Genomic DNA, 27,212 nt, shown 5'->3' with positions numbered 1-27,212 from the left:
GGAAAGGGGAGTGACCATTCCCCTGACCTGCACCTCCCCTGGGAGGTGCCCAGAGCTCCTCCAGTGTGCTCCAGACCTCTGCCATCTTGGAAACAGAGGTGCTGCTGGCACACTGGACTGCTCTGAGTGGCCAGGGCCAGCAGGTGACGTCAGAGACTCCTTCTGATAGGCTCCTCCAGGTGTTGCTAGCCTATCCTCTCTCCTAAGTAGCCAAACCTCCTTTTCTGGCTATTTAGGGTCTCTGCTTTGGGGAATTCTTTAGATAACGAATGCAAGAGCTCATCAGAGTTCCTCTGCATCTCTCTCTTCACCTTCTGCCAAGGAATCGACTGCTGACCGCGCTGGAAGCCTGCAAAACTGCAACAAAGTAGCAAAGACGACTACTGAGACCTTGTAACGCTGATCCTGCCGCCTTCTCGACTGTTTTCCAGGTGGTGCATGCTGTGGGGGTAGTCTGCCTCCTCTCTGCACTAGAAGCTCCGAAGAAATCTCCCGTGGGTCGACGGAATCTTCCCCCTGCAACCGCAGGCACCAAAGAACTGCATCACCGGTCCTCTGGGTCTCCTCTCAGCACGACGAGCGAGGTCCCTTGAACTCAGCAACTCTGTCCAAGTGACTCCCACAGTCCAGTGACTCTTCAGTCCAAGTTTGGTGGAGGTAAGTCCTTGCCTCCCCACGCTAGCCTGCATTTTTGGGAACTGCGTGATTTGCAGCTGCTCCGGCTCCTGTGCACTCTTCCAGGATTTCCTTTGTGCACAGCCAAGCCTGGGTCCCCGGCACTCTAACCTGCAGTGCACGACCTCCTGAGTTGTCCTCCGGCGTCGTGGGACCCTCCTTTGTGACTTTGGGTGAGCTCCGGTTCGCTCCACCTCGTAGTGCTGTCGTAGTTTGGACTCTTGCTCTGAGCAAGACTGCTGGTCTCAGGATGACAGTACTTTCGTTTGTAGGTCACTAAGTTCCTTCCTACAACTAGTTGTAACTGTTGTCCAAACCTTACCGGCTTACTAGCAGTACCTCACCAGAAACACAATAGTAAAAGGTGATTTGTAGCAGTCGCTTACGCATGGACTCAAAGTAAGATCTCTCAGGGTTGTCTTGGTTAAACGGAAATTACCCTTTTCTCACAGATTTATTATGTCTCATACAAACAAAGGCAATAACACAGATGCAGTGAAGTTATAATAGTTTTTATTCAACATAACTGCAATTTGCGATAAGTTGCATGAACTGCAATGATTAGGATAATGAATATACCAAGCAACAGTATTGTGAAGAGGAGAGTCATTGTTATAAAGACCCCCACCATTATGCAATATATGAAAGAAATATATGTATATGTAAAAGAAATGGAAAAAGCCCTAATACCCTAAGGAGAGTAAGTCTAACCTCCTACCTATAAAAGGAGAGCTGGGTTCTTCAAACCTAATCTTCCAAAGCCGTGTCCATGAGAGGAGCCCCCAACCCTCGTTACCTTGGAATGAGGTCTCTATCTCAGACTCCGCAGGGACACGAAGACTGGGTCAGCATCAAGATGACTTTAGCATCGGTATCAGCGATGGTGGCGATGCCCTCTGGTCGGAATCCCTCTGATTATCTGTCTAAAAGTGTGTTGTATTTATACAGATTTACAAGGTCCCCTGACATAAGTGTTATTCATAACAATAGATAACAGGCATGCTTGGGACTGCAATTAATATCAACAATCCCTCGAAAGTATAGAGAGGGAAAATCCCTAAGTGTGAATGCCTACTGTATGTTTGTCGTTCGTGTTTGATCTTGACGCCTTGGCGCAGTGACACTGATAATAGAACCCATAACAAGTGGCCTAACTATAAACAAGCCCGCCATTTTAAAGGAAATAAATAATTAAATGGTCTAAGACAGAGCAAGCTAAGTAGGTTAAAATTCACTGGGTGACGGGGGCACGAGTTTAGAAGCCTACGGCTAAGCTAACTCCTGTTATCCCGCTAAAACAAACCAGGATTCACCACACCCTCCCCATTGCCGTAACAGGTATGATGAAGGGAAAGAAATCCAAAATGCTAAAAAAGCTGCTACTGAACTAAAAAAGCCAATTAACAAACAGATATTTTAATATCAACCATGACAAGTAAATCAAACGTTTAATATAATTGCAAATTTTGGAACCGGGAACTGGTAAGCAAATTTGATCAAATTAGGTGCTATACGCAGGATCTTGAAGAATGTCATCGAAGTCACCATTCAACGATCTTAAAAAAGAGTCAACATCGTCTGATGAAATTGAGAGCTGGACGGACAAACGGATCCACAGAGCAAAAGTGAGCCATATTTATCGGTGTATCAACACTTGCTGCAGCGTCCTCATCCATGTTAGATTGTATAACAGATGGGTCATAGGTGGCCTCGCGGAGCAACCGTAGTCTCAAGGGGCATGACCGTGTATGAACCCTCATCGGGGACATCAGCAGTTCTTGGTCCACAGGAGATGTAGGTGCAACAGCAAGACAGACCATAGGCAGATGTTCAAAGACACACCATATGCAGCGGAACACCGGTTGTACACACCATAGTAGAGGCCGAAATGACAATGACCAGTCAAATTCTAGTTCCACCAGCAAAGGTGTACCGAAGATCCGAACCATGCGTTCACGGCACAGCGGTGTTGACGGGAGTGGCTCCATTGCTCTGTGTCGCTGGAAAAAAACAACCACCGCGAATCAGAAAAAATAGTAGTAGTAGTCCGCCAATTAAAGCCAAAATAATTGGAAAGCCACCAAACACACTGGAAAAGAGAGAATGGATGGCTGATGGGATGACTCCGAAGACAGTCTGGAAGATGGACACAAAACCAGACCCGACAGCCTTAAAGAAATGAACAATCCCAGTAGTGCTCGAAGCATTGAATATTCTGGATACCAACTCTCCAAAGTGTTTGGGGAAATCGGTATTTAAAAGGGATTGTATCTCGGCTGATGATCTCGCAATCTGGAGAGCATACGTCTCTTTTGCGGATGTCAAGGCGACCTGTTTTTGAAACAATAGCGCCTTCAGTCTGCTCAACTTGTCATAGTTCACATTAATAGTATCAATGTGGGGCCACATTTCTGATACTTGTATCTCTCGTGTGGGGGGAAACAAAACATGGCCACAACACGTAACGACCTTCGTGACTGAGATTGCGTAGGCAATTCCAGGTCGTAAGCCGCAACAGCTGTCATCGCTCAGTAGAACATAACTTCCATTGGAAAGTACATGAAACACTGAACGAATCAAGGGGACGGGAGTACCCTTCAGAAAACAGGCCAAATTCGCGACCCCCGCATTGCAAAGACCGTGAAGAGACACCTGTTTGCATATCATGGAATGACGAACAGTAGTCTCACATTCACTTCCGCTAAGAAAGACCTCTTGTTCACCGTTCAGACATCGATACTCAAAGGGCAACTCCCACTCTTCCTTAATAAAGCTATCTCCTAGCCGTTCATATCGTCCCACTGCAAGATGTTTTAGGCAGCTTGTGAAACGAAAGGTCGAAAACGGTAAATTAATTATGCTGTGTAAGAGCCAAATAGTTGAAGGACTTTCTGCAACCGTGAAGGGCAACTTATCTAATTTCTCTACTTGAAGCAAGGTGAAACGAGCCTCCCTTTTAGCCATTGTCTCTTGTTCCCTGGAAAAATTAAAAGCAGCGAACAGTTCACTTCCATTAATATATTTCCATGGAATGTGGCCACTTCTCAGTGTCTGTAATGCCCAACCCAGCTGCATGATGGAACGTAGCTGTGTTTGCCCATGATATAACCGAGATAAATCAGTCTGAGTGATATCAATAGCAGATGACACTATATTCGACAGTGAATAAATCCGATTCGATAGCGTGTTCATGCCATTGTAGACAACAGCCAATGTTTTTTCCAAATTTTCCTTATCAAGTTGCCTTAAACGTGCAGCAGCCTCAATTTGAGAAAGCTTCCAAATTTCATTATACATAGCATATAAAAACCGTTTTGAACATTGTTTCTTAGGACCTAATAGGAAATCTTGTAGATCTATGCTGTCAGAAAGAGTGTTCAAGTGTTGTTTCACCGCTGTTAAAGTGTTTGTCTGCACCCATTGCTGTCACAGCTTACCCACACTGTATGTTGTTATTATACCACTATGTTGACCCGATAGAAAGCGAGGGTCTGGCCTATGAATGGAAAAAAACCCTGACGAGTTCAAAAAACGCTTCTGACATTCATCAGTGTCGGTGGGCCATACCAACCATCCCCCGGGACGGGAAAGTGAAGAATTATAAGCACCAGCCTTAACCAATGCATCTAGCCTATCCTCTGAAATATTAAAAAAGTGTTGCCAATCTCTAAATTTTGTCGGAGTAGGGATATTGGGCGTGTTTAGATCTTTAATTTTTGCTAACCCCAGACATGATGTCTGCTCTACAGTATCATTTAAAAAAATCATTTGCACAGGAATTAAGCAAGCGCGAAACAAAGCCTTCCTACCCTGTATTTGCCAATCTTGTGTTCCCCATACACTCTTCAAATCGACAGTGTTCTTCCAATATTCGTAACCCTCAATCGATAGTCGGGAAACAAAGGGATCTGAATAAATCAATTTTGTATCTGTTAGCAAAAGTTTCCTAAATTGCGCTGGAGGTAATTTAAAATAATACGATTCAGCATTCTTTGTATCATGCCCAGAAAAGTATGTGAATTTGTCACTGTAAAACTTTGGACTCCCCACCTGCGGTGTAGAACAGTGTTCCCATTGGGTGTAGTTAAAGAGAGTCCTATATCTAGTTGCACGGTGTAGGTAGTGATGTCCCAAATTGTTATAGCAGAACATTTCCCCATAATTCATTGAGTAATCATATACATCATCACTTCCAAAAGCGGAGTAGTCCTTCATTTCAGTCAGCATCGAATCAACTGTTTGGACATCCCAATCATCAGAAACAACATTAGGTGTAATAACATCAGACATAGAAATCTTGAACACGTATGGTATTTGAATTATCTCTGTGGGCCCGTATATATCGAACGGAACTTTGTCCCATACAATTCCATCAGGAATCGGAATAGCTGTAATATTGACAGGGGACAAATCACGTCGGACCTTATGTGATGAATGGTGTGGTGTTAAAATTACATCAACAGGCTCCACAGAGGAGCGGTCAGCGATATAGTGACCATTAATAAGTAAAAAGAAAACAGTCACAAAACCAATCCAAAAAAATAATGCAATAAATGTCAAACAGAACCAGAGATAGTTCCAAGGATATATCAAATAGTTCTTTTGAAGCCATCAATAGAATTTGCTACCTCTCGAAAGTGTGTCAGTCACAGTTGAGGATGAATCTGAAGAAAAATCATCAATGTCTACAAAATAGCCAGAGGAAGTCTCCGCAAATACAGGACCCATCGAATTCCCATCCACTGTTGTTGGAAGTTCTTGATAGACAACGTTATTAGTTGTGGAAGTGTTCGTGTAAAATACAGCCAAATCCTGAATCGGGGGGTTCTCTGAAGTTGTTACTGGAACCAACGAAAGTTCATTTTCCGCCCTCCCCATGGTCGCGAAAGTGTCTGGAACAGCAGCTAACATAGTTGCATAGTCAGTAGTAGCGATAGTCATCCTACTATGTAGAGGGATGTCCTGTTGGGTAGTGAGAGGGGATCGGGAACTACCCAAGGGACCTCCTGGTCTACTGTGAAGAATTGGCCACATGGTGTAATTTGATGTCATCAATGGAGATGAACCTGTTTGATTTAGAACCAGACAATGGTGGAAGGATGACAGTCCTGGTGCCTTTTATTCCCAAGACCGGTACAGGTGCTCTGTATGACGGACCAAACTCTTTTTTCACAGCGATCTTCTCACAAACCAGATCCCCAACGTTAGGAATCCAGCCAGTCGAAGTTTTCGCCAAGTCCCTTATTCCCAAGGTGGCAGCACTTGCAGATGATTTATCATCACGGAATTGTTGAAGCTCCTGTAAAACAGCGAGACGTTCTTTTATGTCAAATGGTGTTTCTGCTGCCACCATACCAGGGACATCAAGATCGGGGACATACATAGGTGTCCCAAAGAGAACCTCATATGGAGACTTACCCCCCGAGAACCGTCTTGGCAGATTATTCAGTGCTCTCTGGACCCCATATAGGTGATGTAACCAACTGCGGCCTGAACCTAAAACTCGAGCTGTTAAGGACTGCTTTAGATCACGATTCCACCTCTCCACGACCGAATTTCCCTCGGGATGGTATGGTGAGGAGTAATGGAGTTCAACACCCATCGTCCTCATGGTGTCCCTGAAAGCCTTAGAGGCAAATGCAGGGCCCTGGTCCGAATGGAATGCTGCAACCGCATATGTACCGATAAAGATCAGCAAATCTTTTATAACAGTCCGGGCGTCAGCCGACCGCTGTGGCCATACGCACAGGAATCTAGAACAGGAATCAACAGCCACTAAAATGTATTTGTATGCACCATCAGGTTGTAAGGGACCACAATGATCCAGGTACACACAATGAAGTGGCTTGTCTGACACTAAGAGAGATGTCTGCGGAGGGCGTTTGATATTAGAACCCTTAATTTGCTGACAAATGTCACAGCAAAGGACATACTGTTTAGTCCATCTGCATAGACCAGGCCACCAGTATCGTTGTTGTAAAATGGTGATAGTGGCCTGTATACCAGCATGTGCAGAAGCGACACCCTCATGTGCAGCCGTAATCAGCTCCAATCTTTGGTCTTCATTTGGGATCACTCGATCACCAACATCAGGAATTGTTGCAAAAGCAACATTCTGTGCACTGATATGATAGGTATAGTTCGTAGGGTATCCTTTCGGAAGGGTCTTGCCTGCAGCCGATGCTTTAACGGCAAGCAATATTTCATTATCCAACCTCGTCCGAGAACGAGTCACTGCAGCTACAGAAGCCGTAGCTACTGTTGCTTTGGCCGCCTCATCAGCCAATGTATTACCGGCAACATGTATTCCTACACGCTGGTGCCCCAATGTATGAACTACATGGACACATGGCAGCTTATCCTTAAGATCAGCCACCCTTCCCCACAACATTTTGTGTTTAATGGTGTTCCCTTTAGAATCTCTAAACTCGTTCAGTTTCCAATGATTGAGGTATTCATTGTACGACTGGACGCAGTAATATGAATCACAGACAATTAATGTCAGTATTCCTGGCTCTGAATGTTCGAGCGCTAGAAGTAGAGCCTTAAGCTCGGCCAACTGGGCTGTGCAGTCCCCTAAGGTCTGAGTGTAGGTATTATGAGGATGGAAAACGCCGTCTTCCATTGTTCCGCACACAGCCGCGCAAGCTGCTGAGTATTGATGTTTAGTACCCACAGCCGGTTGTGCCGAACCGTCAGTATAAATGATCGTATCATAACTGTCAATTGGCAATATGTGTATGGGAGCGGGGTACTCCTGTTCATACTGGAGAAATTCTTGTGTCTGAAGTCTTGGATCAAACACATAATCAACATCAGTGGCGGTCAGAGACATTGCCCATTGAATCCAGCGTGGATGTAATGCTTTAGCGTTTGGAACGCTTGCTTTAGTGACAGCCTCTAAGGCCGGCACTGGGGAGACAACAATTATGCGTTTCCCCTGGGCAAGCGGTCTCTCCTTTATGACGGCCATCTGAACTGCTGTCAGAATTTTTTCAGTAGGAGCAAAACGTTTCTCTGCATTGGAGTATAAATGTGATTTGTATGCAATAGGCACTGTGTCACCCTCATTAAAGGTGACATATGTAAATCCAAGGGCACCAGCTATTACTCTGATGACCAAGTTTGTTTTGTTATCACGTGTGTATAAGTGTCTAGCTTCCAGCATGTCACATTGAATATCCCTAAGGATGTGTGTGTGTTCAATTGTCCATCGCGTGCTAGAAAAATTTGGTTGTATTAGGTCATATAGTGGTTTGATGCGTTCAGCATAATCTGGAATGTAGGTTCTGCCAAAATTAAAGAAACCCAGTAATGACTGTAATTTCTTAAGCGTGTTTGGAGGCTGTAGCTGAGCACATTTTTCTAGAAAGTGCGGGGCCAGGCTCTTCCCCTCATTTGATAGTTCATATCCCAGGAACAATACACTAAGATAAGCTAACTTGCTTTTCCTAAAATTAAATTTATATCCGAAGGCAGCAAATCCCACAATTATCCGATCGACCCTCGCAAGATGAATGTCAAGGGTATCATCTGTGAGATAGATATCGTCTACATACGACAATGCCTCGGGATCTAGCTCCTGCAATATTGATGTTACACGGGCCGAAAACAGCCCTGGGCTGTTTTTATAGCCTTGTGGTAAACGACAAAAGCGTTTCTGGGAGCCAAAGGAGAATGCACTTAAGTCCCTACTTTCATGTGCTAAATTCTGGCAGAAAAATCCATTTGAGATATCCAAAGTAGGTTTGTATTTTTTATGCACTATATTATTAATCAGCGCTGCGCTGTGCTGTGCGAATTTTGTATAGCAAATGTACGTGTATGACTATTCAAGTGTCTGTAATCCACCACTATTCTATATGAATGATCAGGTTTCGCAACGGGAAATAGCGGATTATTCATTGCCGATGTACAGGGCTCTATTACTCCCTGGTATTCAAGTTGTGACAGTATCTCCGTCACCGGAGCTTTCGCTTCATGTTTAACAGGGTATTGCGGCTGCGGGTGAGGTGTAGATCGGACGGGAATAACATGGCAAGGAGAGTCCTTGTCCCAACCTACATGATTACGGTATAATGCAGGTGCCTGCGCTAAAGCCCATTCAGCAGCATAAACTTTTTTGTCAGCCTCTGGAACAAGATCGGAGAAAGAAGGCAAAATGACATCTTCCCCATGCGGGAGCTTGCGGACATGTTCAGGTGGCCAATCTCTCTCGGCCAACATGATATCACTTGTTAGTTCATCCCAGAATATTACACTAATAATTCGTTCCACGTCTCCCTCTATCTAAATTGTTAAATCATAAACCCGATCGGGCGGGAGAACGCGGCCATCCGCCGTTTCAACTGCGATGTAACCGCTAGTTGCTGTCGCATCCAGATGATCTTTCAGACTCTGGCGACATATCGTGACCTCTGCCGCGCTGTCCAACAGAGTCACTGCCCACCTCTTGTTCCTCAACAGCGTTCTCAATATTACTGGCATTTTTAATAGTCAGTGCTGCCACTTTCTTCTTTTTAAATTGTGGCTTTTGTTGAGCAGTCTTTTCTTCTTTTTTAATGGTAGACTGCGGTGAGTCTTTCTTTTCTTTCACGTATTCCGGACGTCGATCTTGACGGCCCCCTCTCTCGCTACGTCTATCCGGTGCGTCCTGAAAGGAACGAGAAGGACGTGAATCAGTATATCTGTCTGGAGTTCTAATGTTATCCCTATTTCTGAGATTATACCTCCTTTCGGAGTACTCCGGATGTGGAGAATCAGCTCTTTTATTTCTCCTGTCTTTGAAATCTTTTTGTTTGTCCCAGCGCTTCTTAGAGCCCTCTTGTGCTTGCTTTGTACCTTCCTTATGGGTAGTACTTGGTATGTCCAATTTTTTAGGCTTGGCCCCCAATCCATCCCGTCCTATACTAGTATAGGTATCTGATATTATTTTCGGTAGCTGCCTCTCCTGTTCCACATGTGGAGTTTCTCGGAGACGTTGGCGTATTGCCAGTGCTACTGCTTCCCCTTTAATATTACTTAATATTATCGAGGAGACAGCGTCAAAGTTACGCATTAATTTCATCCCCAGATCCAGGGCCGGTGCAGCCCCATGCTCATTTTGTATTTGTTTTAACACTTCCGGTAAATTGGCAAGTGTAGGGGTCCCATGTGTGGTAGTATAAACGGCAGCGAAGACTGTACCCCAAGTGGCACAATCATCCACCGAGGGAACCATCCCAAATGGCAAGCACATAGTGAGCAATCTATGTTTTTCCTGTGGCCCCGTATGGGGGAACACAGCTTCTAGCTGATTTGTTTTCTGAGCAATCCAGAACGGTATTTTTTCCCGTTCCGAGGGCACTTTACCCATGATGGTATGTACTGTTTGTGGATTAATCCCAGTAGCCAATTGATATCCTCCAGCAACTGGCGGTGCTGGACGCGCTGGTGTAGTGTTCAATGTTCGCATTACGAACTGAACTAGTCGTCTATATAATGCCACTAATTCATTATATAATATTCTTAAATCTACAACCAGCATATTCTGTATGCCCGGGTGAGGTGTATATGTGGCAAACATGGGCCATGTAGGCCCTTCATTACTTAAAGGACCTAGCCTCACTCGTCGTAGTACATGTGGTAGGGCGCCTTCAAACCAGTTCTGATGCTCTTGAAATGTGAGCGATATTTCATGATACTGGTATGCTTCATATCGTACTGGAACGTCCGCAATGTCATATGTGTGAAATGTGTGCGTTCGTTGGTCAGCCCCAGGAAAGGCAACCCAACAGTAAAATGTTTCAGTTTGGTATGCTTCAGTTGCTTCTATAATCAAAGTAACCTCCCCGCCCTCTTCTGTAAGGCCATGCGTTAATAAATGTTGTGTAAGTGCATGTCTAGCATTTGCAGGAATGTCTATGGTATTAGCCATAGTTGTTTAGAGAAACGGAACACCAAAATAGGGGAAGTTTTTCCTTTTGTGAGTTCGAGCTCGAACAACCTACAGCCTAATTAGGGGTTACCCGTTCGGCTGAGGAGGATTCTCCCAAAGACCACGGACGTCTCCGTATAATGGTACTGAGGGTACCTGTTGTCTGTGAGACAGTAATAGTCAGGGTATCCGTAAATTAGTGCCTAAACACCATCGTTGGGGGCGCCATGTCGTAGTTTGCACTCTTGCTCTGAGCAAGACTGCTGGTCTCAGGATGACAGTACTTTCGTTTGTAGGTGACTAAGTTCCTTCCTACAACTAGTTGTAACTGTTGTCCAAACCTTACCGGCTTACTAGCAGTACCTCACCAGAAACACAATAGTAAAAGGTGATTTGTAGCAGTCGCTTACACATGGACTCAAAGTAAGATCTCTCAGGGTTGTCGTGGTTAAACGGAAATTACCCTTTTCTCACAGATTTATTATGTCTCATACAAACAAAGGCAATAACACAGATGCAGTGAAGTTCTAATAGTTTTTATTCAACATAACTGCAATTTGCGATAAGTTGCATGAACTGCAATGATTAGGATAATGAATATACCAAGCAACAGTATTGTGAAGAGGAGAGTCATTGTTATAAAGACCCCCACCATTACGCAATTATGCATTATGCAATATATGAAAGAAATATATGTATATGTAAAAGAAATGGAATAAGCCCTAATACCCTAAGGAGAGTAAGTCTAACCTCCTACCTATAAAAGGAGAGCTGGGTTCTTCAAACCTAATCTGCCAAAGCCGTGTCCATGAGAGGAGCCCCCAACCCTCGTTACCTTGGAATGAGGTCTCTATCTCAGACTCCGCAGGGACACGAAGACTGGGTCAGCGTCAAGATGACTTTAGCATCGGTATCAGCGATGGTGGCGTTTTCCCTCTAATAAGCCAACTAGCTCCGAGGAATTTGGCGATAGCGATCACTAGCGTTGGCCTGATGTCTGATCTAAGGATTCGCAGAGCTAGCGCAGAGCAGCGTGCTCCCAGTAGTCCATAAGTGTTATTCATAACAATAGATAACAGGCATGCTTGGGACGGCAATTAATATCAACAATCCCTCGAAAGTATAGAGAGGGAAAATCCCTAAGTGTGAATGCCTACTGTATGTTTGTCTTTCGTGCTTGATCTTGACGCCTTGGCGCAGTGACACTGATAATAGAACCCATAACAAGTGGCCTAACTATAAACAAGCCCGCCATTTTAAAGGAAATAAATAATTAAATGGTCTAAGACAGAGCAAGCTAAGTAGGTTAAAAGTCACTGGGTGACGGGGGCACGAGTTTAGAAGCCTACGGCTAAGCTAACTCCTGTTATCCCGCTAAAACAAACTAGGATTCACCACAGTGCCTGTTCCGGCACTTCTGCGGGGTCTTGCTGGACACCCCCTCTGTCTCCTCACGCAATTGGCGACATCCTAGTCCCTCCTGGGTCACAGCAGCATCCAAAAACCCTAACCGCGACCCTTGCAGCTAGCAAGGCTTGTTTGCGGTCTTTCTGCATGGAAACACCTCTGCACGACTCTTCACGACGTGGGACATCCATCTTCCAAAGGGGAAGTTTCTAGCCCTTGTCGTTATTGCAGAATCCACAGCTTCTACCATCCGGTGGCAGCTTCTTTGCACCCACAGCTGGCATTTCCTGGGCATCTGCCCACTCCCGACTTGATCGTGACTCTTGGACTTGGTCCCGTTGTTCCACAGGTACTCTCGTCAGGAAATCCATTGTTGTTGCATTGCTGGTGTTGGTCTTCCTTGCAGAATTCCCCTATCACGACTTCTGTGCTCTTTGGGGAACTTAGGTGCACTTTGCACCCACTTTCCAGGGTCTTGGGGTGGGCTATTTTTCTAACCCTCACTGTTTTCTTACAGTCCCAGCGACCCTCTACAAGGTCACATAGGTTTGGGGTCCATTCGTGGTTCGCATTCCACTTCTAGAGTATATGGTTTGTGTTGCCCCTATCCCTATGTGCCCCCATTGCATTCTATTGTGACTATACATTGTTTGCACTGTTTTCTATTGCTATTACTGCATATTTTGGTATTGTGTACATATATCTTGTGTATATTTGCTATCCTCATACTGAGGGTACTCACTGAGATACTTTGGCATATTGTCATAAAAATAAAGTACCTTTATTTTTAGTATATCTGTGTATTGTGTTTTCTTATGATATTGTGCATATGACACTAGTGGTACTGTAGGAGCTTCACTCGTCTCCTAGTTCAGCCTAAGCTGCTCTGCTAAGCTACGTTTTCTATCAGCCTAAGCTGCCAGACACCCCTCTACACTAATAAGGGATACCTGGGCCTGGTGCAAAGTGTAAGTACCCCTTGGTACCCACTACAAGCCAGTCCAGCCTCCTACAGCGTACACAGTACCCTCACACACAGGGTACAGGCCTACGCACTAAGCATTGCACCACCACTGATATTGCTAGCCACCAAGGCTAGAGGAGGGGCACACACTGCCAAATGCGTCACACCTGGGACCCATGCAGCCCTGACCAGTTGTGGATGCTTACAAGCTAGGGAGGCAGGATTATCCCTTCAGAGCCCTAGCCACCAGAGGACCCACACTTCTATGTCAGGCCTGGCCTAGGGACACTCTCTGACACACATCCACCACTCGGATACCACCCCACCAGTGGTAAGTTGTAATGATAGCCACTGTACTCACCCCCTTGTGGCTGCTGTGATGCCCTCAAGCACCCATCCAGCTCTGGATAGGCCACTGCCAGTATGCGGGCCATCAGGGGGGTCAGGGTTCGACGGGCACCCTTTCCTCGTTGGGAGGCCATCCCCAGCTGGGTCTCCGCCTTCTTCCGTGCCCAGCATCTCTGGCCCGCCCACCGTTTCCGACAGTGCGCCTGCCATAGACCCCCAGTGTCCGCACCTCCATGGCGATGGCATGCCATATACCCTTCTTTTGATGGGCGCTGACCTGCAGAGGCAATACACACAGGAAAACACCATTAGACAAACAGTCCAGCCTGTTATACGTATGTCCCACCACACCCGTTTCCATCACCATTGGCACACACATATCCCAGCACACAGCGTGTACATCGCAAAGAAGACATCCTCCCCTTCCAACCTTGCATCGAGGCCTTCACACACACAACTCCATGCATTCATGCCACATGCATCGTACCCACAGTGTACTCACCTGTTGGTCTGGAGGCCCATACAGAAGTCCATTACTGAGGTAGGACCCCATCCACCAGTCTCTCCAACTCCTCCGAAGTGAAGGCTGGGGCCCTTTCCCCAGTCACACAGGCCATAGTAGGTTCCAGACACAGGTCACAGCAGCACATGCAGGGTAGGTCCTCTCCTATGGAAGGTCAGGTAGCAATTGAGGAATCAGAAAATGGCAGTCACGTCTACGGCGGTGCACACCGTCACCGCCGCCGTAGATCACCGTTGGCCACTGTACCTCATAGGGGCCAATATTAACCAATGAGGAGTTGCACTGCAGTTCCCGACCACCTCCTGCCACAGCGCAGAACGTCAGCGGAATTGCCTTACTTCCACCTGACCCTCCACACAGGACAGGTGGATGCCATTTCAGGGGGGGCAGCACTATGGATTCATGCTGCGTCACAAGAGAAATAGGCACATACTGGACAAATCACACTGACCCATTACAAGTTTACAGATAGAAAGCTACTGTTGTGGCTCCAATGTTCAGTTTGTGACAGCCTCCTCACACTTGTGACCCTTAGATGCCTACCGCTGCGGATGAATAGGAGATGGAGACATACCCCTGTGTACAGACCCATAGTGGACTTGGCAACACTGGAGGACAGGCACATTATCCTCACCTATAGACTTGACAGGGCCACAATCACAGAGCTGTGTGCCCAATTGGAGCCTGACCTGATATCTGATATCCGTCACCTCACTGGGATCCCCCCTCTTGTCTAAGTGCTATCTGTACTCCATTTCCTGGCAAATGGTTCTTTCCAAGTGACAGTGGGCTTGGCAACAGGAATGTCACAGCCAATGTTTTCAATAGTGCTGACCAGAGTGATGTCTGCCCTGATAAAACACATGTGCAGCTACATTGTTTTCCCCTAGGTTGAGGATTTGGCCACAGGGAAGGCCGAGGAGTTTTATGCAATGGGACATATCCCCAACACAATTGGGGCGATTGATGGTACACATATTGTATTTTTCCCCCCCCACCAGAACGAACAGGTGTTCAGGAATCGTAAGAGTTTCCACTCAATGAATGTTCAGATGGTGTGCTTGGCGGACCAGTACATCACCCACGTCAATGCTAAGTATCCTGGGTTGGTGCATGGTGCCTTTGTCCTAAGTAATAGTAGCATTCCAAATGTGTTGGGCCAACTACAGAGGCACAGGGTTTGGCTAATAGGTGAGCCCTGGTTCCCACCACAGAGATGTTGGTGTATGGATATGGTGTGGGCCATATAGGATAGTGTGTGGCTAAATGTTGTCCCTCAATATTTGCAGGTGACTCAAACCTATCATGGCTGCTGACCCCTGTGAGGAATGCCAGGACAAGGGCAGAAGAACGTTATAATGAGGCACATGGGCGAACCAGAAGGATCATTGAAAGGACCTTTGGCCTCCAGAAGGCCAGGTTCTGGTGCTTCCATCTAACAGGTGGATCCCAGTGCTACTCACCCAAGAAGGTCTGCCAGATAGTAGTGGCATGCTGTATGTTGCACAACCTGGCCCTCAGACGCCATGTCCCTTTTCTGCAGGAGGAGGCGACTGGAGATGCCCGTGTGGCAGCAGTAAACCCTGTGGAAAGGGTGGATGAGGAGGCAGAGGATGACGACAACAGAACATCAGTTATATGACAATACTTCCAATGACACACATGTTGGACCGTGTAACTTTACATTTCAATGACTTTGGTTGTAATCTGTGTGGCAATGGCTTGCTGTTATTTCCCACTTCTGTGCCCAGTTACTGCTCCCTCTGGCAATTTATTTTGCAGAGGTTGGTGACTTGACATATACTCCTGGTGTGATCACAACAGCCAGCTGCAGGTCATTAATTTATGCTCATTCTATGTACAGTTCATTTGCAATATTTGTACCTGTTTCAAAAAATACATATTTGATATACATGACATACTCCAAATTGATTTTTTTTCAAAGGGTTTTTGTTGAAGTGCTAACATACGCAAGTGCAATGGGATGGGGTGATGATGGAGGAAAGTCCAGGGTATTGTTCCAGTCTGTTTGTAGCACAGGTGCATTGTCCAAGGGGATATAGGAAGGGGAGCAATGACAGAGCAAGGTGGACACGGTGACTGAGTGGGACACAAGGGTGACAATCAGGAGAGTCTCATTTCCTGGCGGGGATCTTGGCAAGTGTCTCTGGCTTCTGTCTGGATCGCAGGGGACGTTTGAGGGATGGTTTACCTTCTGCAGGGGGAGGGGTGCTGGTGGCCTGTGAGTACTGTGGCGGGGCCTCGGCCACTAGCAGCAGCGGAAGGCTGTTCAGATGTCTGGCTAGTGGCAGGGCCCGCTGATATGAGACTTCCTCCCTCATAATGTTTGCCATGTCAGCCAGCACCCCTGCTATGGAAATCAGGCTGTTGTTAATGGCCTGCAAGTCCCCCCTGATCTCCAGGTACTGTCCCTCCTGCAGCCGCCTGTTCTCCTGCATGTTGTCCAGGATCTGGCCCATCGTATACTGGGAATGTTGATAGGCTCCCAGGATCTCAGAGAGTGCCTCATGGAGCAGGGATAAAGACTTTGATGTCCCTAAGCCTCAAGCAACAGGAGGAAAGCCAAAAAGCCCTTGGAGATCACTTGTGGTGCAAGGCAGAGACCAACTCTCCCTCAGCAGAGTCAGAGAGCAGCAGGCAGCAGGACACTAGAGCAGACAAGCATTCCTTCCAGGTCAGCAGTCCAGCAGAGTAAGAGTACTTGTTGCAGTGCCCAGCAGATCTTCTGACAGAGTCCAGGTGTTGGTCCTGAAGTGTCTGATTTGTTGGGGTCACAGACCTGGTACTTATACCAAAATGTACCTTGGAAGTGCGGGAGACTTCAAAGAGTGCCTTTGAAGTGCACAAGTATCCCTTTCAAACTAGCCCTGTCTGCCAGGCTAGCTGTGGGGGATTGTCAGTCCTTTGTGTGGGGTCAGGCCACAACCTATTGAAGTGTAAATGTTAGCCCCTTCCTCCCTTTCTGTTTAGGAAGGGCCATCAGAATGCAGATTTATGTAAACGGGTACTCAGCCACACCTAGCCTTCCTGTGTTCGTGGCTGTCTGAAGGGAATGCACAAAGTATAGCAATCAGACATGTATTGAGGACAGGCTGTAAGGCACCCATAGCAGTAAGATCAGAGTAAAATCCACTTTCTAAAAGTTGCATTTCTAAAATAGTAATGTTAAGTCTGACTTTACCCTCAAAGAGTGTTTATCATTACCATTCCAAAGATATGAAACCTGATGTAGGAATGTATAGTAGGTGTGGATGTGTCCAGCTGTAGTGTTGGAGATGGGAGAGACATTGAGATTTGGGCAAAGAGTGGATTGTGGCTCATGAATCTAGAAGGTTGAAGCCATTGGGGCGCAATTACTATTCTATAGAACGGTAGCTGCTTGCTTGTGTTTTTGTAGAGCTAGGTTGGTTTTGCAAATGGGAGTGGTCACACTATGGTGGTGAGACCTGTTTGATTAGCATAGAAATTGCAGGCTATGCAGTAAAGTATGGAAAATATTCCAGGAAGGAATAATCCATATGTGGACTGCATGTGTAAATTCGGTTGATGGGCAGCTGTGCCACTGAAGAGTGTGCTGAAGACTTTGAGGTCACTTTCACTGTGAGAGATGATGGTACTTGTTCAGGTAAGCTATATCTTTGTTGTAAAATAGAATGGGAATAAAAGGACAAAATGGAATAAGACACTCAAGCATAATGTGTGTTATACCACCTAAGAACGACCTGAAGAATAAAAATGAAGTGTTTTTTTAAAGATGTGGCAGACGTTATTTCTAGACAATTGTGTGTCGTACAATTTTCCATGAAGGCTATATTGGCATGTGAGCTACCTGAAGATGCACCCATGAGTATCATTGGCAGCTTTCAATGGACTGTTCTTTAGATAATTGGGCAAGGGAGTGTGGTGTCCATTCTCATAGTGACAAACCAACTAATGTTTGTGTTGTCCAAGCCCAGACAGTGAATCTTCCATATGGGCCCAGGCAGAAAATCGGGCACTGATGTGATTGGAACATTTGACAATTTTCCATGAAGGCTTTATGGGCATGCAAGCTACCTGAAGATGCACCCATGAGTATCATTGGCGGCTGTCAATGGACTGTTCTTTAGATAATTGGGTATGGGAGTGTGGTGCCCATTCTCATAGTGACAAACCAACTAATGTTTGTGTTGTCCAAGCCCAGGCAGTGAATCTTCCATATGGGCCCAAACAGAAATCGGGCACTGATGTGATTGGAACATTTGCTGAGGTTCACAGGCAAGAAGAACTTGTTACTCTCATTGTAGAATACTTGTGAGTGGACAAATGTAAGCCTATCTGGTTAAGTGCAGCTTTAGACACAAATTGGTCACTGGATTCCACCCACAATCCAATGAACTGGTGGAAAGATTCAATAGAGTGATCAAAAATTTGAGCCAGTTAACCATTAAAGGTGGCAGTGAGTGGGAGAAGGTTCCACAATCCGTTATTGTTTATAGAACTTCACACAATGTAGTACCATCTGTTTCTCCTTTGAATTATTAATAGGTGTAAATCAGTTCAAGATTGATTCCTTGGTGATTACTTGGTGGTTGGTGATGAGAGCCGGACCTGAATTTACTGTACTTTTCAAAGAAATAAGGGCAATGGTAGATGTATATAAAGGTAGAATGGCAGAGTATATGAGTATTCTTGTCGGTGGCCTAGTTTGGGTTAAATTACATGTTGATTTGTTAAGTTCAACCCTAAGGTTTTCAGAAAACCAGTGAGAGTGGTGAGAGAAAAAGTGTGGAATCTGTCTTGAGTGTCTGTTTTTAAAGGTAGGGTTGATCCACTGTGGTGATCTTCAGTGATAAGTTAATATAAGGAGTAGGTCAGGATAAATGTTGGCAAAGGCTAGCCGTGCCCTGTTGCTGGAGGGTGTGTAATGCAGTAGGTGTTTGCCTGTGAAGGAGCATGACTAGGTTTAAACAAAATCCCTATTCATTGTTTTGCCATCTGGTTTTCTTTTGTAAAAAATGTTCATTAGTGGTTGAAGGTGTGTGGTAGTGTAACATGAAGGTCATGGAATGTGTGTGTAATTGATGGCTGGCAGTATGTGTGCTTGCACATGTAGAGAATGGAATGTAGTTGTTTGGCATGTTGTCGTCAGCAGTTGGAGTTTCTGCCGCTCATCACTGACAGCGTTACCTCTGTGCAGCTTAAGTTTACCTGTAATCCTGTGAATTCAGTTTGTGAACCCATTTTCCTCAGAGTCCAGCCCTTTTTCACCACTCCTAAACTTAGCATTTTTGGTTTATGAGACTTTTTCTGCAGAGGATGTGATTGTGTTACTGTAACATGTAAAGCGTATTGCTGTCTTTTAACCAATGTAAATTAAATACTGCTTTTGGAATTCATCTGTTTACAATGAATGTTGGACTGCCAGCAGGGGGTATTTTACTGAGGAACGGGGTTCTTTAAAAACTAGCCTTTTGTTAGGGCAAGCATTTGGCTGTAGTTGGGTAACTTTGTGTGCGCTACTTTAACTTTCCAAGGAAGAAAGTCACATAATAAAGCAGCATCTTGGGCTACAAAAATATGAGAACTGGTATAATCTACATTAGCAGTGTTAAACTGAGGTGTCAATGAAGAATGTTAGAAAAAGAAGTCTGAAGATGAAATTTGTGATCCATGTATTGAACTTAAAAGTCATTCTTAGCCAACATTACGTGCAAAAGACCACTATTTTCGCTGCATCGTTATGAAAGCCTGTATGCATGCAATTTTTTACGTTGTGAATAAAACAGACTGTAACATTTTATTGTTTTCGCAAAATGATCAGGAGAATACCCAACATGCGATTGGAGTCACTATGGCGGCCCTGGGTTCAAGGAGCAGGTCCAGTTCTTCTTACTCAGACAACATGGTAGCAGGGTAGTTCCTCTCGCAGACAGGGGAGAAAGGTAGCTGGGCAGTCCTTCTTGCAGCAGAACAGTAGGGCAGCAGAGCAGTCCTAGGTCTGAGTCATCCACGGATCTATAGGCGATCTGCAAAGTGTGTCTGAGGGTCCCTTTTATTTCATACCTGATGCCTCTGAAGTAGAAGTTTCTATAAATCCCCCTTTCAGAAGTGTTTGGAAGTTCCTACCTCCCTGACCAGGCTTTGGCCTGGCAACAAGCACAGTAGTCATTTGTGAGTGACAGGACACAGTCGGTTGATTTGGAAGTGGGGCTGTCCCTACATCCTACTTGAGATGGCCCATCCAGGCAGACCCAATCCCTTTATTGTATGGCTGTCTGGAAGGAATATACAAAGGCCAACTGTCCATCACACCTCGGTATGTGACCCAGAATCAGGCTGCTTGTACCAAATAGGGCAAGAAAATGTTAGAGCTCTAATAATGACATTTTCTAAATTGGGATCTAAAATCGAACTTTACCATTAAAGGGGATTTTTAAGTACAAATTCTCAGACACCAAACATGGCCTTCTTACCTTTTCCAAATCAAATGGTAGCACATATTAAATGTAATAAGATAACCCAATGTTATTCAATGGCAGAGCTAGTCCGCACAGTAATGAAAATTTACATTAGGAGTTTTTCACTAGTAGGACATGTAAAAAGTAAACATACATGCCCAACTTTTTAATTCCAATGCACCCTTTTTCTAAGGGCTGTTAAGAGTCAAACATATCGGTGACATATTTTGTAAAAAGGGAGTTTTAGGCTTGGCAAAGGTTTTATTTTGCCATGTTGAATTGACAGTTAAAAACTGCTAGCAGGCTGCAATGCAAGCTTGAGCAATGTTTTACATGGCTAATTAAGTGTGTGGCAAAAGAAGTGCTGCAGGCCCACTAGTAGCATTTAATCTGCAGGCTCTGGCTATAGGATATAGGGACTTATAGTTACATTAAATGTGCCAATCAGGTGTAAGATAATTTTGCCACGTTTTAGGGAGTGAACACAGACACTTTGACAATGGCTAGTGCTGGTAAAAGTCATAGGCCCTCATTCTGACCCTGGCGGTCTTTGACCGCCAGGGCGGAGGACCGCGGGAGCACCGCCGACAAGCCGGCGGTGCTCCAATGGGGATTCCGACCGCGGCGGTAAAGCCGCGGTCGGACCGGCACCACTGGCGGGGTCCCGCCAGTGTACCGCGGCCCCATTGAATCCTCCGCGGCGGCGCAGCTTGCTGCACCGCCGCGGGGATTCCGACCCCCCCTACCGCCATCCAGATCCCGGCGGTCGGACCGCCGAGATCCGGATGGCGGTAGGGGGGGTCGCGGGGCCCCTGGGGGCCCCTGCAGTGCCCATGCCACTGGCATGGGCATTGCAGGGGCCCCCGTAAGAGGGCCCCTAAATGTATTTCACTGTCTGCTGCGCAGACAGTGAAATACGCGACGGGTGCAACTGCACCCGTCGCACAGCTTCCACTCCGCCGGCTCGATTCCGAGCCGGCTTCATCGTGGAAGCCTCTTTCCCGCTGGGCTGGCTGGCGGTCTGAAGGAGACCGCCCGCCAGCCCAGCGGGAAAGTCAGAATTACCGCCGCGGTCTTTCGACCGCGGAACGGTAACCTGACGGCGGGACTTTGGCGGGCGGCCTCCGCCGCCCGCCAAGGTCAGAATGAGGGCCATAGAGTCCTAAGCCCAACAAAAACATATTCAGCAAAAATAAGAGGGGTGAAAGCAAAACATTTGGAGGAAGACCACACTAAAGCTGACGGGTCTAAACCATGCACAGAAACGAAGGCCCTGAGAGATACAAAGATTTGCCAGGGTCACACAGTTTGTTGAAAGTGCAGCTGCGATGTGAACCCAGCTTTTTAGGACTATGTAGCTACTAGGTCATATCTTGTCCAAAACAGACAATGTTTGTTTTGTAGTGGTACGTGAATGACACTCCACCCCATGTATACTATAAAAAGCAAAATATATGATGAGAAAACTGCATATTAGGAGGAGGAAAGTACACTTTTTAATCCTGGGATGCAAACAGAGGTGGTGACCACTTCACTTCTTAGCAAAGGAATTTCCTTTGCTATTCCACATGCTTTCACAGTATCATGCTAAATACAGTTTTCCTAATAGCTCTGCTAATTTCAGTTTCTCTGATAACGGAGGCACATACTGTCAACATATCAATTCCTATTTTGGGAATTAAGGATACTGAAACCGGTTTTTGATGTGCTCTCCAGTCATTCTGACTACAGTGCATGTTGATCACTTATGGTTATTAGTATTCCCGTTTTAGGCAGTTGTATCATGAACTTCCTTTTGAAGCTGTGTGATGCGAAGTGGGAAGGGAACAGGGAAGTAAGACACATGCACAGTACCAGGCTCACCATGAAGGTGTAGGCACCCCCTGCCCCTCCATATCTTGTAGGAGAGGCCTGAAGATTTTTTTAATGCGCTGTACCTTCCAGGTGAAACCTGGAAAGAATGCCATAACTGATGAAGTCGGATAAGAACAGCGGCAGATGATAGCACACACTGCATATACCCCGATGGGTCCATCAGCTGTGTCAGGGAGTGACCTGGTCATGGATATCCTTCTCCCTGGACTGCCTTCTGGCCTGAAGATGCAGCCACTACCCCTCTAGGAGCATCACATCCCGGGCTGCATCTTTTCTTCCTTACAGCACAACGTGCGCTGCTGGGGAGAATGACAGCACCACTGTGCACCACCTCTTGTGGAAGGACTTCCCACCCAATGCCTTGCTGAGACTACAATGAACCCACATGGGGATGTTTGTGCTGCGCAGCTTGCAATCAGCCCCACCATCAGTCAGCTGCATGAAGCAACATAAGCATATTTTGATTTTGGCATTACAAAACAAAATGAGTGAAACAATGGCTCTTTCATTGGCTGTTAGGATCAGCCAACTGCTGCATATCATTGCCCCTTTTGCTCCATCTCATCACAGATAAGAGTTGCAGGCAATAAAGGGGGAGCCTCAATCTCATTTTCCTCCATACGCGGAGTGAGACACGTAAACAGGCAAAAGCCATTGGTCATTACAAGTGACACTTCAAACACTCAATAACTGTGCTGCTGGGTGATCCTGGATGCAAATGACACTTCTAGCCAGAAATGGCTGAATGGGTTTAACACAAAGTAATTCTCTATGTTTATTGTGTATTATAAGTTTTCTTCAGTTCATTGGATTCTTCAGATAGCTAAAGCTATCTATAAGTGCTAGAAATAGGGCCTTTGGTTGGCAGTCAGGCTACCTCCTGTCCAAGCAAGGACCCTCACTCTAGTCAGGGCAAAGGAGAAACAAACCTGGTTAACCCCCGCTCGCCCCTCTGGTAGCTTGGCACGAGCAGGAAGGCTTAACCCAGTGACAAGGTGTAAAGTATTTATACCAACACAAACAGTAATACAGTGAGAACACTTCAAAATGACTCAACAGCAGGTTAGGAAAATAGCCAATATGTATCTAAACAAAAAAGACCAAAACGACAAACATCCAACATACACAAGTCAAGTTATGAATTTTTAAAAGATTAAACTTCAATATAGCGCTTAGAAACGCAAATGCTTCGATTAGGTGATATCGTGGCATCGTAACTGAGTTGTTCCCAACAATCCGACTCCAGTGGCGCCGGTCACGGAGTTATACAGACCCCCAGGTACAGTACCTTGTGAAAATGAAGAAACAAGCAGGTGCCCAGAGTCGGGGATCACAGCGTCGCTGGATCCAAGGCGGAATCAGTTCCAGTGAGGACCCACGCTTCTTTTGCAGGTGGCATCATAGGATTCGGTAGCAGTGTCAGTCCGGAGTCGTCCGAAGTTGGTTTAGTTGGTTTTTCTTGATTTTTCCACTAGCTTCTCCTTTCCAGGGCCCCAGGACTGGGTTAGGCATCACTTGGCAGGGCAGGAGTCTCAGCAGAGAGTCCAGGTGCTTGCAGAGGAAGTATTTGATGGCCCTGAGACTTCAGAACAGGAGGCACGCTTACTCCAAGCCCTTGGAGATTCTTCTCAAGCAGGAATATACTGCCTTTGTCCCCTTTCACAGGTGGAAGCATAAACTGCAGGATAGCCCAACGAAGCACAGTCACAGGCAGGGGTAGCACTCCTCCTCAGCTTTTCTCCTTTTCAGAGGTTCCTATTGGTCAGAGAAGCAAATCTTGAAGAAATCTAAAGTCTGGGGTTTTGTCCACTACTTATACCCCTTTCTGCCTTTGAAGTTACCCAAATTAAAAAAAAAGTCTCTGTTGTTTACAGGATCCTGCCTTGCCCAGGCCAGACTCCAGACAAACACAGGGGGTTGGAGAGTGCATTGCATGAGGGAAGGCACAGTCCATTCAGATGTAAGTGACCACTCCTCCCTCCACTCTAGCTGAGGTGGCTCATCAGGGTATGCAGGAGAGACCCCAGCTCCCTTTGCGTCACTGTCTAGAGGAGATTCACTAATAGCCCAGCTGTCAGTCTGACCCATACAGGGAATACACAAACAGGCATAGTCACAGAATGGTTAAAGCAAAACAATGTCTTCTTCTAAAAGTGGCATTTTCAAATTAACAATCTGAAAACCAACCTCACTAAAAGATTTATTTTTAAATTGTGAGTTCAGAGACCACAAAATCCTTATTTCTATCTGCTCCCAAAGAGAAGCTGCACTTTAAGAATATTTAAAGGCAGCCCCCATGTTACCCTATAAGAGAGACAGGCCTTACAACAGTGAAAAACAAATTTGGCAATATTTCACTTTTAGCGCCTGTAAAACACATCAGTACACCTTTAACATACACTGAACGCTGCCCATGGGGCTACCTAGGGTCTACCTTAGGGGTACCTTGCATGTATAAAAAGGGAAGGTTTGGGCCTGGCAAGTGGGTACACTTGCCAGGTCGAATTGGCAGTTTTAAAACTGCACACACAGACACTGCGGGGCTACTCATGTGGGTGTCACAATCAGTGATGTAGGCCCACTAATAGCATTTGATTTAGAGGCCCAAGGCACCTCTAGTGCACTTTACTAGGGACTTACCTAACAAATCAAATATGCCAATTATGGAAAACCAATTACACCAACAATTTCTCATAGGGATCACTTGCACTTAACAGTGGTGAGCAGTGGTAAAGTGCCCAGAGTAACAAAAACAGCAGAAACAGAGTCCAGCACATGGGAGCAACCTGGGAAGTAGAGGCAAAAAGTTAGGAGAGACCACACCCAGGATGCCAGGTCTAACAATAAGCAATATATACAAATGAACAAGAATAAGCAGAGCAGAAAAAAGGACATTTGAAGCCAAACTGAGAAACTAAAATACAGGTGTGGAAAAAGGAACAGCAGCGCCTTGAGACCCTCGCGGGTGAGTAGCGCGCTTTATAAATTTCTTTGATTGATTGATTGATTGATAGATACAAACAGGAATGAGACTGCAAGAATCACTAGGAAGGGACCAAAAGTATTGAGACATATACAGCGTGATTTAGATCTTGGCAGAGAGGAATAGTGTCACAAAAGTGACAGATATCCCGTCTGCCGCATTACGATCCCATTATTTCTTACGGAGAATGTAATGCGGCGGACGGGATAGCTGTCACGTTTGTGACGGAGTATTCCCTTTGCCGAGATCTAAACACGGCCCATAGTTATTTATCTAAGAAGGGGGTGTAACAAACTCTATCCTATGTTATTTCAGATGATGATGTCTACATGTCTGATGAGGGTGAGCGAAATGAATACGTACTCAACGACTCTGGAATCCTGTATTTGGGGAACACTAAGTACATTGACCAGCAAGGATGGAATTATGGTCAGGTAATGAATGTATTTATTCATTCAATTATTTATTTATGTATTTTGGAGAATGTTCCCATGGTTCCCTGTGGCCCCGCTAGCGAAAGAGCTGTCTTGACAAATGATGAGCAATTGGAGGTTGTTGCTGAGTGTAGGGATGTTCCCAAATTGGTGGTGGTCTCTGCTATTGCTACAGATGGGATGGTGGTCACATTCTATCTGCAAAAGGGTGAACTCTGTGTCTTATCCTACCTATGCAAGCAAGTATTACGATGTGGCAATGGACACTCTGAAATGCAATGACATTGAAGCGCGTTAACCTGGGTGCTTTAAAGCCCTGAGCTTCACTGTAATAGCTGAGCCCCATTCACGATCAAGCTCTTACATTCATCATTTGCATAAGTGATCTCTATCCACCACTACAGTATGCTGCAGTTGAAGAATGCTTCCAAAGCTCATATGGTGATATGTTTATTGACAAGTTTGTTATATACATTGGAGTGTGGTAGGCCATGGGGAAATAGGACTGCTAAAAGTGGATGATTAAATCAGTGACCAAGTACTATGTAATTGCATGGATGCATTTGGCAAATTACCATAATTTCACAGTCCACTATTCTGCAGCACCATCACTTTTACACATTCCTAGTTAAACCAAAGTACTTAGTACCACTTCAGGTTGAAAGATAGGCTGTACTGAAACTTCAAAAATATCTGGTGGAACACAGAAGTTCTGAGGATTGAAAAATCTCATTGGTCGGAGCATGTTTGCAACATCCTTAGAGATAGAAGGTATCCTACCCTCTCAAGTGTGTCATTGCAACTACAACTACTAATAGCATCACACTTTTTAAATTCCCGGTTGCAATTGTCACTGTTACTCTTGCATCCCTTGATCGCTGCGTGAGCTACTGTATTCAGGCTTCTTCTCTTAAATTTAACATTACACTTCTTACCTTCTACTTTCCCTCTTTAAGGATAAGCTTCATTTTTGCCACTCATTTCTCCCAAATGGTAGTATTTTTTTTTTTTGTTATCTTCAATTAATTCCTCAGAATTCTAGGCTATGTATGTGCAAGGGATTTGCTTTGAGAATAACAAGAGAAGAATAACTCAGGATGATCAACAGTTTCAAAAGAATAGAAAAAACATAGTTGTGATGCAATATGGTACATCCCCTGTTAGTGTCTCTCTCACATTTTTTACTGTTGGCCCCAAAGTAGTTCCCCTTTTGGAGTCCAGTGTCAGAGTTGGCAGTGAGTGTATTGTTCAATGCTGTGTATTGTGCAACGCATTTAAAACGTTTCTATATCTGAAATTGTCTTTGTGCGGGTACGTATGGCTCTAATATTCTATTCTGCTCCTAGAGGTCATCCATGTCTCATACCCTTCTTGTCTCTAGCCCTGCAATAAATCTTAGCCCGCCCTTCATAAGCATTTTAAACACTTTCCATAACATCATTGTTTGGAAGACCAAACCCACCCTCAAATAACTCAGCAACTGCATCTCGGAGGTTAGAGAAGCGCTCATACTAAGCCACAATGCATTAAATCTCCAGATTCCATACGGACATGTGTCCACCCACTGGAGGCACACCTCTATTAGGGAGTGACCCGAGAGCCCCCGCAGAAGGATGCATACCTGTT

At 45.5% G+C, this 27,212-nt stretch overlaps 1 protein-coding gene across 1 annotated transcript in view; it reads left to right on the top strand.

Moving 5' to 3' along the window:
- Window positions 1–27,212, top strand: part of LOC138246871 (protein-glutamine gamma-glutamyltransferase E-like) — a 308,092-nt gene that overhangs the window by 85,816 nt on the left and 195,064 nt on the right. Inside the window, exon 4 of the mRNA XM_069201622.1 lies at window positions 25,468–25,586. Coding sequence (XP_069057723.1) covers window positions 25,468–25,586 — 119 coding nt within the window. The remainder of the gene's footprint in view (window positions 1–25,467; window positions 25,587–27,212) is intronic.

The sequence above is a fragment of the Pleurodeles waltl genome, chromosome 7 (assembly GCF_031143425.1).
Source record: "Pleurodeles waltl isolate 20211129_DDA chromosome 7, aPleWal1.hap1.20221129, whole genome shotgun sequence".
Taxonomy (NCBI): domain Eukaryota; kingdom Metazoa; phylum Chordata; class Amphibia; order Caudata; family Salamandridae; genus Pleurodeles; species Pleurodeles waltl.
This window is presented reverse-complemented; position numbering and strand designations above follow the sequence as displayed.